The sequence below is a fragment of the Botryllus schlosseri genome, chromosome 2 (assembly GCF_051294905.1).
Source record: "Botryllus schlosseri isolate E-star chromosome 2, Bs_hap1, whole genome shotgun sequence".
Taxonomy (NCBI): Eukaryota; Metazoa; Chordata; class Ascidiacea; order Stolidobranchia; family Styelidae; genus Botryllus; species Botryllus schlosseri.
Window position 1 is genome coordinate 15594740 of NC_137237.1, and position 16819 is coordinate 15611558.

The 16819-nt window shown below is 41.2% G+C and overlaps 1 protein-coding gene across 1 annotated transcript in view; it reads right to left on the minus strand.

The window, feature by feature from the left end:
* Window positions 1-10276, minus strand: part of LOC145433808 (ectonucleotide pyrophosphatase/phosphodiesterase family member 7-like) — a 29686-nt gene extending 19410 nt beyond the window's left edge. The window contains exons 1-2 of the mRNA XM_080311065.1: window positions 10073-10276; window positions 8901-9031 (exon numbers count right to left, since the gene is read on the minus strand). Of these exons, the coding sequence (XP_080167191.1) occupies window positions 8901-9031; window positions 10073-10185 (244 nt within the window). The 5' untranslated portion in view covers window positions 10186-10276. The remainder of the gene's footprint in view (window positions 1-8900; window positions 9032-10072) is intronic.
* Window positions 10277-16819: the final 6543 nt, after the last annotated feature.

Sequence of the window (16819 nt, forward strand, 5' to 3'; positions counted from 1 at the left end):
TATATGTATGAATCATTCAAAATCGAGATATATCTAAGCCTGTATAATTAAAATGTAGATAAAACAATCGGACTGTTGCTCTTATGTATGAGTCAGCAACTAATACAGAGATGGATCTTACTTATTTTCTCATTACACACTGTACTGATTACAAGCACACACACTCTCATTACTAATAGATATTGGTCATAAACGAAATTTAGGAAGCAGTCTAATACAGTGCTCTTCAACCTTTTTCGACGTGGTACACCCTTTTAACGTTTGCTCAAAACTCGTACACCCCAGTTCATTAGGGGTCTTCAAATCTGACTTTTTTCTCAAATCGTACTGGCTTACTTAATAAAATTGTTAGGCTACCTAACTTAAACCTACACACCAAATTTGGTTCAATTCCAACCAGTAGCCGCGTTGCTACGGGAGAAGAAAGTTTCTATTTATTATACAAAAATAAAGAACGAAAAATTTGAAATTTTTCTATTCACCCCATGAAAGTATTAGGTTGTCTATAAAAACAATGTTCTTCAAATTTGGTTGAATTCCAACCAGTAGAAGCGGAGTTATTGCCGTCCAAAAATTTGGATTTTAATAAAATAGTATTTGGTCACAGAGTCTATTCGCAGCCAGTAGGCCGCCCGCCACGCAAATTGGAATTTATTTCGTGTCAGCCTACAAAACAGCATGACATTACGAACGATAATCAACCTAAATTTAACAGAATTGGGGAGAGAGTAGGTAAAGCTACTGCTGCAGAAGCGGTAATTCACATCAACGATGATAGCAGGCGCACCAGCCTACTGCGTATCAGGCCTGCCCCACACCACACACAGTCGATAGAAGCACATGGGCTGCAAGAGATGTCAGTAACCTCAGATCGTATGGCGCTATACACAGTCTATTGTCGCTTATTAGAATCACTAATCTCAAAATACTAAATTGCAAATATGTGGCGAAATACTGGACATAAAATCGGCATTTTTAAACAAAAGGGTTTCGATTTCAACATGGAAGCTGTTTCGACTCCGGCTGGCTATGTCACTTCATTTATGTGCATTGCGGTATTTGTTAACGTCGGATAGGAAGTACCGATTCAAGAAGTCTGAGCTATCGCGGCGGTTTCCTCAAAAATCATTGAAAGACAAATGACTAGCTGAACACATGTTTCTTCTGCATACTTTCCAACACCAAACAGAATTATTGGTCTATTGCCGACGGCTAAATGAATAGGAGAAATATTTGCTTATGACATCACAATCACGCGGTGTGCAGTATTGCACTTGAGATAACATCGTACCATATTGCTCATTAACCTGTGCGTCAACCTTTACTGACCCATAAACCTGCCATTGTGATAGCTAGCCATCGGCTCATTGTAATTCGGATCTGGTACACCCCTGTACACCCCATCCGAGTGGTACACCCTTTGCAAATTCTAGTACACCCCAGGGTGTACGACAACCCCGGTTGAAGAGCACTGGTCTAATACATAGGCGCCGACTTTTATTTTTACATGGGGTTGGCAGATGAAAACTGGGAGGAGTTTGAATAAAAAGGGAGGAGTTTGGAATTGTTTCAAATTTACCAAGTTAGCATCAATTTACTACAGTTAAGTACATGCGTAAATGTTTATTGACCATAATACATGGATAGGAAAAGCTTGATCGTGTTGAAGAATTACGCGTAGAGGTGCGCGTAAGCTTGCCAGCGAGTCTAGCGGGTAATTAGCGATTCCTCGGTCTCGCTTCAACAACATCTATTTACCAACACGCGCGCGAACAATTGAATACGCTACCTCCGTGACGACAATTTCCCAAATTAATACGATTGATGTCTGCTGTGGAATCTGTTCTGTAATGGCACCGATTTCAGGTGATTCAGTCCTGTCGGATCTTTTGATAACTTGGCACATAACACATAACACACATCTGATGTTTTAGTATTAGCGCTAATCAAATACGTCCGTTCGAGTCCGTTCGTAGTCAATTGCGCCGATTCAAAGTTATTTAATTTCACGCTGGTATGTAGACATAGCAGGTAAATCATGCGAGGCTTGTAGCAGACGCTTATAGTTTAGGCCAGTGGTTCTCAACCTTTTTGTCTTCGCGGACCCCTTCCGGACCGTCACGGACCCCGCGGACCCCCACGAAGTTTTAGATCAAATTTAGCTCAATTATCATGCAATCGCCATTTGACTTGTGCAAATGATAGCTGTAGGCTTAGTGATAAAGAGCAACAAAATGACTTTTCTTGAAAATAAGATCATAGTCTTCATGTTGAAATTGGGACTTTTGATATTTCAAAGCAAATTCTGCAACTGCATATCCTAAAATACGTGGTGATGTCTTGAAAATACGCGTCTTCGGTTTGATATGAACGAGCGCCGAAAATTCATTCCCATAATTTTAGGTTATGGCGAATGTAATTACAACGTGTAATGCTTCCGACGACACATTTGGGTATAATCGCAACAAATATGGCACCAAAATTGAAAAGCATTTTTTTTCAATGTACATACAACGTCAAGCCTGGTGATTTCTATCTAGCACAGGGGTGTCAAACATACGGGCCGCGGGCTGCATCCTGCCCGTCAGACCACTTCATCCGGCCCGCGAGCCATTCTGAGTAAATTGAAAGCTCAATCCCAGACTCCGAGATACTCCGATGAATCTCGTCAAGTATCCGAAACAGTGGCAAGCATGGTACACTTGGTAATGTGTTTTACTAAATTAATGTGATAATATGGTTGGCCTCATAGTATTGTCTACTCTCCAGTCCCCAATTGCAGTGCAGATGACTGCTGATTTTTATGCGCTTGGCAATCATTTTTGCATGTTACCTGTCATATTACAACTTTACAAGGTGTCAACTGTCTGTGTTTTGGTTTTTAATCATAATCAAGAGTGTATTCTGGTCAGAGCTATCCAAAGATATCGGAGACAAAAGTTACAATATTCCGAATTCTCCGAAACAATATCTGTAGTAAACTCCGACTCCGCTCCGACTGTCTCAAAATCGGCAAAACCCCGCTCGGAATCCACTCCGACTCAGCTCCGATGCTCGTCACTAAGCCTGGTGCACGTTATAGTTCATGCCAGCGATTATAGCGCGCAGGCCTGCATGCTGTCGCGCTAAATCAAACCAACGACGATCGCGCACATCAGATGTCAATGACACATTTCGTAAATAAATCATTCTGACTCTGACTAATGTGCAGTACGCAGCATCGATAATACAAAGTATTGAATTGGCATTTCAAAAGAAGGTATTCCTAATTTTAATTGAGAAACTCCTTGGCTACGCACATAGGGTTTTAATAGCAATAACGCGCTGGTTAATATCAGCCAAGGGCCTACGTAGGTCCCGACCAGCCAGTCGAATTTGATCGTAAAATGGTGTGATTATGATTATCCAGGTGTTATTGCGTCAAGAGCAATATAGGCGCATGTCGCGACCTTATGATTAGAAATACAAATCTCGATGGATCCGCGATATGGTTGTGCCCGATAGAGTCAGTCCAGCAATGACGTTTATTGGAACTGAATGTTTCCACTCAAACCAATCGAATAAATTCAGAATTTGCGCCACCGAGAATCTCACGTAGCATAAATATTTGAGAACGTAATGCGACGCCGCGTACTGCACAATGTGCAGTATCAATAACAAATCAGACACTAACAAGTGACATCGAGGGAATACGAGGTATAAAGCAGACAAGAATAGGTAGCCTACATATAGCCTACATATAGATGATGGCAAACCAGAAAGCGGGCATCTAATCAGTGATTCCTCGACTTGCGTACAACACAATGGGGTTCCGAGTCTGACATCTCGTCGATTGTTTGCTCATTATAACGAAGTTTGAGCTGCATTTCTCGATAAACGTTAGCAAAGACTTGTTGGGCAGGGGTGGCCAACCTTTTTGGTCAAAGGGCCACATGCAATTGACGTCCCAGCGTGCGGGCCACTAGCCTCGCAAAGCGCGAAATTTTTCAAAGTTTATAGGTCAATAATATTGTTACTTGAGTATATTGCGGGTCTGCTGTATATCGCTGCGCTAAGTTCGCAAGGATTTGACTATTCGGCGCCTGGACATATCGATATCGAAAGCTTCGGCGAACATGCGTCAATCATGTTGTGCCTATAGGTTTCATCGTCTACGGTCTTTTTGCGACATACATGATGTTGGACGACACTTTCTCTCGTAATTGCTCAATCTGGTACATTAGGCGTTCTTTCATTTTCAGGGGGGTTAGGTGTAACAATATCTTAAAAGCAAGAAATCGAGTGACATTATATTGCGGGAAGCGGAAATAAAATTTTAACTTTAGATAAATCTGCCGCAGAATATTCTGCTTTATTGTGATGTACGAAGATCTACCAAAACGCGACTGGCCCATGCATGTGCCAATGCGTCGTAAAAGATATTTTAGTCGTTGCATTTCAAGTGTTGCGCCCAGACTAATCAAATATTTGGTTGGTCTTGCAAGTGCCCAATATAGGCAATCCATTTTTGATAATATTATTAATTTCGAAAATTACCGCGCAGGCCACTCAAAACCTTCTCGCGCGCCAAATGCGGCCCGCGGGCCACGGGTTGGCCGACCCTGAGCTAGAGTAATGAATATACGTACTTTGCGCAGGAACGACTTTCAATTCGCAGGCATACACAAACTCACTGTCCTATTTCGCTATCCAATTAAAGAGACTCACGAAAGTAGCTCAAGAATTATTTGGTAATCGAATATGCGCGCAAATACAAGTAGAGCGTGACTTCGCTCGTCTGGTCGAGAAAGGATATTGTGTTGGCGCACGCATGTTCAAATCGATGTCGTAAACGAGGTCGCTTCGATTGTATGATTATGATTACTAATCATGGATTACAATTTATTGGAGCGTTTTAAGCGCTAGTTCGTCGTCTCCGTCGTCGATATCGCGGACTCGCTAACTGACCGGCGGCGGGCGTCTAAGCATTTTGTATGGGGTGGTCGCCACCCTATAAATGTGTCTTGGGGTGACTGCGCCACCCCGCCACCCCGTAACTCGGTGCCAATGGTCTAGCATATATGTCTATTGTCTAGTCTACATGCACTTAGTCAAGCATTCAAGGACTGGGACTTGCAGTCATTCTTACTCATTTGTTCGACCACAGCTGCTATGCTACACTACCAATATTTTTAATTTTGTCAAGTGGAAAGGAGCGTTTAGTTATATTTACATCAATTTTACAACCAGACGATATATTTGCTCTGTCACAATATCATGGTATAATTCCACAAATTACATCAATTTGTGACTGCATGGCTAAGATGCATATTGCTTCTTTCTCACTCTATGCAACTGAATTGTAATTTGCAAATTATGTCCAATGCTATCTATGTCAGGGGTGGTCAAATTTATCGGCCAAATAGCTACATGAGATTTACGAACCATTGCGCGGGCAACTTGTATGTTGATGACCTTATTTTAGTCGCCCGATAGGAACGAACCGAATTCGGTAATATTGAAAACAAGACTTATATGACTACGCTTTAGAATTGATAGCAATTATGTCATGAAAACTCAGTGTACATCTGTACATTGTGCAGTCATGCCCTGGTCGTGCGAAGCACGAAATTTTTTTAAAGGTGATGAAAGAATTCGATCAATAAATATTTTACTTGCATATATTGGGGGTCGCCTCTGTATAGCAATGGGCTCATTAGGCAAGGACAGGATTAATTAGCGTTTTAGACATAGCAATATCGACGGTTTCGGTGAACATGTCTCTGTCATTTTGTACAAATGTTTCATCGCCAACGATCTCGCTTCGAACGCACAAGCCAAGTCGCATGTTGGACGTCACGTTATTCCCTAATTGCGAGTATAGTTGAACTCAATTATGTAAATTACGCGTATTAATAATCTCCAGGAGGCTTTCCTATACTAAATACAAGAAATGTGACAATAAATCATACGAAGTTGTAATAAAAATTTCAAGTTAAATAAATCTGCTACGGAATATTCTACTTCATGGTCATATACGAAGATCTGCGATGAATGTGGCTGGCCCCTGGTTACGCCAATGCATCGAAACTGATGTTTTAGTCATCATCAAATTTCGCGTTCAGGCTAATCAAATTTTGTTCGGCCTTGCAATTTTACCTGATGTTATATCCAATTTCGAGAATTACCTCGCAGGCCACACAAAACCTTCTCGCGGGCCACCTTTGCCCTGTGGGACACGGTCTGGCCGCCTCTGATCTGTATCATTCATTACTAATAACAGTGATTGATGGTAGGGCTTTGGAGCAGCCGTAAATTTGCATTGCTCCAGCTCCGGCTCCGGAGTTTTCTTCCATCATACAATAGCTCCGGCTCCAGCTCTGGAGCCGCATTATCATCACTGCTCCAGCTCCAGCTCCGGCTCCGGCTCTGAAAACTATCGAAGATGTCTGTCTATTTCAGGGGTGGGTAACCCGCGGCCTCCGGGCCATATGTGGCCCGCGAGAAGGTTTTGAGTAGCACGCGAGCTAACTTCCCATTATATCATCGAAATCCTATTATATTATCGATTTTGAATTGCTCAGATTGTGAACTTGCAAGGCCAACCAAAAATATGATTTTTCTGGTCGCGACACTTGGGATGTTGATGACTAAAATACCGGTTCCGACGCATTGGCAGATCCAGGGTCCAGTCACATTTTTAGTAAATCATCTTACGTTACAAGAAACTAAAAGAGTAGTAAAATTTTTCTTCACGCTTCGCGTGTTTAATTATCACTCGATTTCTTTCTTTGTAGCCTACCCCCTCCTGAAAATGAAAAACGCTTGATATAGCCGATTGAGTCTAACCACATTCGAATTACGAGAGAAAGTCTTTTCGCGTTTGCGCTCGCAGAGAGATCGTCGAAGATGAAATGTAGGCAAAAACTGATTGTTGTATATTAGCGGAAATCTTCGATATCGATATGTCCAGATGCCGAATAGTCCTGTCCTTGAAAACTGAGCCCAGCAAGCGGTATAAAGTCGACCCGCAATATACCCAAGTAATATTAATGTTAACTGAAAATTTTACGCGGCTGGTGAGGCTAGTGGGCAGCGCACTCGTTCGTTAATTTCATGTGGCCCTTTAGCCGAAAACGTTGGCCCCCTTAGTCTATACACATTACTAATTTACCCGCAGGTTAGTTATCTATAGTAATCTAGGGTCGGTCAGCCGTCAGTAACATCGGATGCAGCAACGAAGACATAGGTGCCACCGTGTCAGCTTGTGACGTCATAATGATTACTTGTCAATTGTCGATAACATCATAGTTGCACCAGAACGCACTTTACTCCATGCCATTGCTGTGTACAGCATTAAAATTCTGACGCGGCGTTTTAACACTGGCGCTGTACTCGTTAGCATTAAGCCATACATACAGCTCAATTCAATCTTTAAATGTGCGATTATTATTCAACTGTAACTGTAGTAAGAGAAATATGGGCGGATATCACGACCGCATCAATAAAAATTCGATTTCTACCAAATTGTTCAAATGGCCAGTGGTTTAACGTTCGGTACTGGTGAACTCGTTACCAATCCATTCGGTGTCGATCAAATTTACCGGAATATAATATTTTCCCGCTTAAACGAATCGAATAATCGAATTCAACGCTGCGCCATGCACATTGCGCAATGCCCATAACGAATTAAACTATGCAGCATGCACATTGCACAATGTACATTTACAAGTCACAGTGCGCAATAATCCGGGAATACTAGAGTATCAAGCAGACATCAAGGATGAATTTACGAAACAGATGATTACAAATTGGAAATCGTGTATCAAATCAGTAATTTGTCTCCAACATAAAATACCATGGGGTCCTGACATCGCATTGAGTAGCTCGCACCGCGACAATTGTTTGCTCAGCGTAACGGCGTTTTGGGCTACTCTTCTGCCATCCCCTATTTACGCTCGAAAATCCTCACTGAAGTGAATGACGATCATGCGAGGTAATGAATTCAAATTCGCATGCATAATTGCATACACAATAACACTGTCCAATTTCGCGGCCCGATTAAAGAACTATCACGAAAGAGGGAGTATTTGCTCATCCGATTCATAGCAACGATGAGATGGAATTTCTCGGCTCGTTCTCGTCATATCTACATGTGCAACGAAATCACGTTTTTATCCTCTCTCCCATTTCGCGTAATACATAGTGATCATTATTTTCGAACAGTACAAGTGGCAAACAAGGTTGTGCTGAGGATGGAATTGCGGGTATGACGAATACTCACAATATTCACAGGCATATTTAGCATACCGAGGCTCGGCACTCATGTATGAAAATTAAACATTGAACATATGACTGCTCTGCTGTTATATCCCAAGGAAAATAGTCAGTCGGAAAACGTATAGCGCCAAAGAGGAAAATATTCTTAATTTCTCGAAGGTCTGCTGTTGAATTATCTGAACTCAACAGATATGGTTGTTGCATATATAATAGCGTCTTATGAAATACGTCGGAGCCGGAGCTACCCTCAAATAACTGACTCCAGCTCCGGCTGAATTTTATGTAGAGCTCCGGCTCCAGCTCCGGTAAAAATGCACGGCTCCGGGGCTCCGGCTCCAAAGCCCTGATTGATGGTACATTAAAATCTTATTATAGTTATTATTAGTAATTTAAAGATATCTTTGAAAGCATTTGTTCTCATGATAAAGAAGTTGGAGTCGGAGTCGGAGTCGAAGTCAGGGTCATTTTCACAAACTCCAACTCCGACTCCGGTCAGTAAATTTTCCGCGACTCTGACTCCGAATCCAGCCACCAGCCACCACAGTTTTCACGACTCCGACTCCGACTCCATCAAGCGCAAATTAGCTAAACTCCGACTCCGCAGCCCTGCTTGAAATAGCAGTATACTATGAGCCGCTTACCTGTGGCAATTGTAATATGAGATGGCGATGTTTGGGTCGGGAATGGCGGTGTTAGATAATCTGCCTTAACGCCATTCAACTCTAGATACTGGAAGCTTTTCAAATCCGGTCTCCGGTATATGTAGTCCCATCTGTACATGTAGATTGTTGCATTCAGTTGAGAATCCCAGATCGTAAATATGCCGACGAAGGTATCGGATGCCGGGATATTATCTGACGGGTACGGGGTTTACCGATAGTTCTCTTAGTATATTTCGATATATATTTTGGAGTTAGACGCTAAACGTTTACTTTGTGATAATAACTTCCTCCAAATTATGAATAGCTTATTGGCAGTGCCGATCAGATGCTTATAGGGCATAGGTGTAACCAGACTGAAAATATTTTGGGGATGATTTTTTGTAGCAATGATATGATATCATGGATTATGTGTGACGCAGGAAACAAATACGCCGTCACGACGTCGAATTAAAAGATTTAGAGGGGGTAGAGACGCCTCCAGTTTCTCTGACTCTTCGTCCCTGCCAAGGGCAGTTAATCTGCAGGTCATGATTGCAAAAAATCACAAGTCGTCAGACGTTGAACTAACTTTAACCATCGATTTATCAAGCCTGACGCTAGTGTTATAGAAGGCTTTCTAATCTTCGTTCCTATAAAATAAAAAAAATTATTAGAGATTCATTTCGCAGCTTACGTAAAGGCTGCTTCACTTTATTTAAGCACCGTTTCGAGATTGAACAATACATCGACAGACGATCGCCATCCCAGTTATTGACGTTTTATGCAGGGTGTCGATTTCCACCGTCTAAGCAGTAAGGAAGGATATATCTTCTGCACCGTCAACGCACCAGGAAGAAAGAGCGGCTTAAGAATCGTACAAGGCTATAAGGCGGAGATTCCACGGGTAGCGGATTTGCAAGTAAGTATGTTAACTGGCCGGGGCTAGAACTCACAATCCACCGATTGAGAAGCTTGACGCTATATTCGGTATTTACCGCCAAACTATCCCACCGAGAAAAATCTCATGAGAAGTCAGAGTGGCGGTTACTTACTCCCAGCCAATGAATATGCAGTTAAAGACGTGACAAGCTAAGGCTAAACCGATGTTTCCAGTTTTCATTAACAAATTCGTGCTAAGATCATAAATAAGCATTTACGACAATCGCACAAACCTCATCCCGTCGAAGGAAACCAGCAGAAGTTTGTAGCGCGCGGCTCCGTATCCGATATTGCTCAGCAGCAGAAATACTAGAGCTCGACCGCAAATTCGAAGCGATGCCTCCATCGTCAGAGCACCTGAAAATAGAATCGGAAAGCAATCGCGTCGCCACGTTCAGTATATTAGGCTACCTCGCATATCCGTAGTAATCCTGGGAACTATTACTATTAATTCAAGGCGTTATTACGGTGACGTTTATAGCCTTTATAGACCTTGTGCACCAAGACATCCATATTTGTATAGTTCAGTGTCATTGACTATGAATATATATCGGTATCTTTGACTTTTGTATTCTTTTTCAATCGTGACCTCTCACTCTTCAGACAGATTTTCTTGCATGCGTCTGATTTCGGATCTCTGCTGCCAACAATTTACGGCTTGGCAATACTGTGTTGATGGGCTTTTCGAGACACCATTAGTAGAATGGGTTCGACGATGAGAAGGCTAGATAAACCACCGACACATAGAAGTTTGCCCTTGCAAGGGGTTCGAACCAGCCAATATTGCTGCCGTAGCGCGGTCGTTTACTGCGTAAGTCGCCTCCCCTCGCTATGAGAAGACACGGGACAACTGTTGAAGTATTGAAGAAATGTTGATTTAGGATCCAACTTTCTTGATATCCCTGTCGGTCCATCCCGAAATCATTCGAAATTAGCAAAACCGCGAAAATCATTTCTGTACACTAGAGATGTTCAAAATGAACTCTTTTTTCAAATTTTATCGGCTTGGTTGTCAAATCGTCAAGTTACCTAAAAAAAACGTTGCACAACAATTTTGACTCAATTCCAACCAGTAGGAGGTTTGGAGGTCAGTCATATGACAATTTCGGTCATTTTTGAAATATTAGTATTTACGGTGACCCAAATTTCGTAACACCGGCGTGACCAACAATCGTGTTCCAGGTATACCTGAGGAGGCAGGGATGTCTTTCCCTCTTGTTTTGATATTGACATGGGCCTATGGTGGAATTTGGATGAAGAAATCGCCAGTGTATACGGATTAGCTGGAAATTAGTCCACTTCATTGAAATATAGTCACGTTAAAAGGATGGTGAGATAATTTTCAAATGGAGTAGCCTACTTTACAGATTGAAATTAACGACTGCGAAAAGGAAATGAACCGATAATCAGCACGTAAAATACGGGTAAATATATTTCTCAAGTGATAGTCAATATCTATATTATTTGTCGGTTCAATGTATATTTCTACACAATACAATTTGATAATATATGATATTCTATCATTTGCTCTGCAGCACTTCCATAGTACTCTCATTGGCGGATTATAAGACTAATGGGCATAGTGACAGATCTTATTCCTATAACAATTTGTCGTCCTCTCTTCATTTCATCCTCCACATTCGGTGAATACCATCTAATTGTATCAATATATCGTGGTAAAAATGCTTTTTATTACTCTATGAAAAGAGGGGGGTTCATGTAATATTGAAAGACCAGAAAATGACTAATGTGCTTTATACGCTCAGTGGGTTACCATTTAGTTTCCCTGAAGGTCGCAAAGCATCGAGCACATAAAAATCTCTAGTATCAACGCTTATGGGAAGTGTAACTCATGAATACTATTCATTGGCATAGCCCATTCTCAATCGCAATCAGCACCATTTTACCGATCTGGATCATCAATGTCAAGTAGCAGAGAAATATTCGAACACTGACCTGTTGAGGAATGCAACTGATGTCCAGAGGTGGTCAAAGTAGTCAAGAAAGTTACACCAGTAGAAGTAGAATTAGCGAAAAATGAATCTACTCAAGTACGAGTAGAAGTACTTCTTCCATAAGCCACCTAAAACTACTTGAGGTAGAAGTAGAATTGACTGACTTTAAATCTACTCAAGTAAGTAAGTAGTTTTGAAAACAGTCTTAATTCGTTCGCATGGACTGTCAAAAGCTGCAAATTGAGCTATGCGGAAGGCTCAGAGAGCTTGATTCGTATTGATGCATCCCAAGGAGGTATCAATTTTCGACTGAATAAGCATTTGCCCGCATCATGGAATGCAAATTATAATATGTAAATGAAAATGCGATACTAATCGTTTGTTTACTGGAAGACCCCGTTTTAGAGGATATCATGGCATGGCGCCCTACCCCATATTATAAGACTACAAGTTTAGGTGAAGAGCAATACGGAAAAGTTGTATCGGATACGGCTTCAACACTTTGCGCGATTAGTATATGTTAATAACAAATATTGTGGATCTTAAAATGTATATTTAGTATAGCTTTATTTTCGGAAAATAGAGGCATTACTACACTTGCTTTTATGCTTCAACATGTAGGTTCTGCAGACAAAAGAACTGAAAGTAATTAGAAATGAAAGTATGATACTCGGAATTGGAAAGCGAAATACAAATACCACTTCTAAAGAGCGTAAAATATATTTCATGTCTTTTTTCCATTAAGTTTCAAAGGTGATCTGCTAAAACAGGTGTAACGTTCAATAATGCAGGATTTTCCAGATTAGCAGGACGCGTCATGGGCCGCTAGATTACGACATGATAGCTAATTGCTAGATTGCGAAACGGTAGTTTCAAACGTTACGGTGGGCCATATTTACTGTGATGATATATTTGATATGGGCGACAATGCGGTGTGAGCAGAACCAAGCAATCCGGTACCTAAATTATATTCACTAATACTTTCGTGAAAACATATTCGTCACTCCATAACTACCGTGCGCGAAGCGCAACAAAATTTCTGGGCTTTACTTGACTTTTATGAATATTAAATGTTGGTACTTCGTGAACAGCCCCGGATTAAGGCAGAGAGACATCGGTATGCCCTGCATAACTGGGATAGATTTCGTAAAATCTAAATTGGTCCAACAAAAACTACTTCTAGATATGACTATCACTTGAGAAATAAATTTACCCGTATTTTACCTGCTTTTCAGTTCATTTCCTTTTCGTGGTCGTTAATTTCAATGTGCAATGCACTCTATTTGAAAATTGTTCCAAGGATCATGACCAATTCTCTGTATATAGAGTGTCAAATTAAATTCAGGTTGCGCGTCATATTCAACTTTTAAATCGCTTTCGGGCCAAACCGGACAAATCATCTCGAATCGTTACCTCCTAATCAATAGTTTTGCTTTATAATGTAATGCTTCATTATCAACCCTAGATATTCATGACTACGGAATATTTCAGATCACAGGGGCTATTACGTTGGAGTAGTTTCACGCTGTTCTCTATGATTTAGTCGGGATGCGGCGTTGGCGCTGCGTGTGAGGTATGACGGATTTAACTGTACACGTCACTGTAACTGTAACTGTAAACGACCGAGGTCGACTCCAGAATTTATACGTCAGTATTGGGAGTAGGGTTGCATTAAAAACAAAAACCAATTTAAAACAAACATGTTTAAAACGAGACCCCAATTTAAAACATGTTTTTTTTTGTTTTTTTTTTATGTTTTTTAAAAGCCTTGAAGCCCCGAATATTCAATTGTGATGTCATAGTGGATGGACATTGACAATTGAAAACATAGGGTAAAAGTAGCTCCTTTGACGAAATAAATGTACTATTGCTGTTGAACCGAGGGTTCCAACCATCCCATATCGATATACGTCGGCTAAATCGGGTGGGAATTGTCCGTAGGCTTATATAACATGTTTTTTGTAAGTATTTACACAATTATGGCATAATTTCACGGCGTATGCGTTAAGTAGACCTGATAAATATACAAGCGCTCAACACGCAACTGACTCTGTATGACAATCTTACGCGTGGATATACGATCACTGTGGTATTTTTCCAAGCCGAAATCAAGATGATTTTATCTCGAGCGAATCCAAGTGTTGTATTGCAAGATATTGCGATGCTGTATTACAGAATGGCATGTCGTGATTATCAGCTATTTCACAAACCTAATCGTTTACACTAATCAAGGCTAAAGTTGAAACAGCAGTATCAAGGGGTCGAACAATTCACAAAATGATTTGAAACTCAACTCAATCAGTGATCTGTTTTTTCCCGTGTCAAAATTGAGTATCGGAAAATGCTATCGCCTTTGCCAGTATGCATAACATGACGCACAGGAATGCACCGTCGAGTTTGGTGTGATCCAGTTCTACCCCGTGTCACACTAAAACATAATATGTAATATTTGATGAGTGATATCGTGGAAATAGTAACGCGGCAAAGAATATTTGGGGTAAACGTTAATGTCAGTGTTTTCGATGTGAGTATGCGATACTTTAAAATACGTTGAGTGGGCGAGACCCTTGTCACCAGCGTCTGCTAAATCAGAACTGTTGCAGCCTGAGCCTACCCTGTAGTAAAGTGTTAGGAATTTAATGCCAACTCGAATTCATATTACCCAAGCAACGCTCTTTAGTTTTCTAGATTTCGCAATGACAATTATTTTGGAGAATAGAAAGGAATAAAATGCATCAATACTACTAACGAACATCAAGACAAAACACAGTGTAGTCTATATCTCCGATCACTTTACCGTTCTGCAATGTACATATAAGGTAAGTCCGCCTGATTAGAATGCATGTAATAAACATTTTATCAATCGCTTTTGTGATGATGGAAGTGTTAGTAATAAATCTGTAGACCCAGGATGTTTTACATTGGGCACGTTAGATAGTACGAAAGAATTCAAGCATTATTCAACCCGCGACATGCAAAATCGGCCGTACGCTATATTCTCGCGCAACTTTTATTTTATCATACATACAGCGGTTCAGTTAGATGGGCAACGTATAATTGGATATAACGCATGGCCATCTGTCAGTAATTGGCCTTGTCAGGTCGTGTAAGATGTCGATATTTCGGGATGCAATGGCGATAGCATTTTCCGATACTCAATTTTGACACGGGAAAAACAGATCACTGATTGAGTTGAGTTTCAAATCATTTTGTGAATTTTTTGACCCCCTGATACTGCTGTTTCAACTTTAGCCTTGATTAGTCTAAACGATTAGGTTTGTGAAATATTAGCTGATAATGACGACATGCCATTCTGTAATACAGCATCACGATATCTTGCAATATAACACTTGGATTCATCTTAATTTCGGCTAGGAAAATTACCGCAGTGATCGTACATCCACGCGTGATGTCATACGGAGTTAGTTGGGTGTTGAGCGCTTCTATATTTATCACGTCTACATAACGCGTGCACCGTGCAACTAATCGCGTGTATGGTTAATCTTACATACAGCTTGCGAAACGTTGATTTTCCGTATCACATTTACCATAGGTATTTATTAGGGATGGTGTGAACCTCTGAAAGGTTCAGGTTCGTGTGAACGCGAACCTTTTTGAAAGGCTCTGTGTGAACTCGAACGTGAACTTCGTGACGTCATAGTGCTAATTCCAACCCTTTCGTTCAATGAAGTGATAGACTATGCCCTCTATTAATGTACATTGTACACGATAGCTAGCGAAGATTCGGCCCACATAATGCCACAATGCTGAAGTACATATTGGCGTTTTAAACGTCGCTAAAAGTATCAACTGCGGTAATCAAAGGATATAATAATTGCATAAAATCAGTACATTCCGTCGCTTTGCCAACAATTTCGACGAGGACTTACCAAGGAATATAAGCTTACGCCTTAACGATCCTAGCCAGACCGGTCAATGTGTTTGGAGTTCGAGTATTGCTACATTGATATTGAGCAGAGTGTACAATTGGTTTCTATACTCGCTACCGATACCACAAACAACAAGTTATGTAGCAGTAGCAAGCACCTTAATCGCACGGATTTGGTTTTAATGATACAGTAAAGATATGAAGTCAAGATTGACCCAGTTCGACCGTTAGATTTTTTACATCAGAAGACGATATAAATGTCATCGATTGGTTGAATAAGCATCATTCGCTGACTATTACGTATATCGATTGCGGTCAAGCTCATAGCAGAGTCACTAAATATGCACAAACGGAAAGCTGGATATTCCGAGAAAATTTTTGCAACAAAGCAAGTAAAACTTTTAAGGTTGTGAAGGTGCATGGTACATGCTCGTTTAGTGTTGATTTTCTATGCTGCCAGCACCATTCATGGAGTGGCCCGCAGTTGGAATGCAATAAATTTGAGCCAAAGATCTTATAATGGAGTGAAAATTACAATTTATCAAAAGGTTCACTGTGCAGAACCTACCAAGGTTCTGTTGTGAACGCGAACCTCTAAATTTCCGAGGTTCACACACAGAACGCGAACGTGAACCTCACGTTCACACCATCCCTAGTATTTATTGGGCTCGTCAGGATGTCAGAGTCATTTGTTGCGCATAATGAGTAGGTCACCGAGCGAGATAGTGTAATGGTTATGCGTCCGGCTTCTCGAGCGGTAGGTCGTGGGTTCGATCCCCGGCCGGGTCATACCAAAGACTCAAAAAATGGTATCCGCAGCTATCCTGCTAGGCGCTCAGCAATCACGGACAGCATGGAGGAGAAAAAACGGGGGTGCAGACTACATGACCTCATGGGGCCGTATCGCAACTCCGTCGCCAAAGCATCTCGATGGTGCAGGCGAGAAAGAATATCCATCTCTCTCTCTCTCACTAAGCGTTCGAACACCTGTTTTCGAAATCCGCACGTGGAAAATCAGCCATATGCACGGATATCCAGAGTCATTAGTTCAACGAAATACACAACTCGCGTACCACGAAGCGCCACAGCACGCTTTTCCGAATTTCCGGTGTTTGGTTTATTTATTATATTTCACG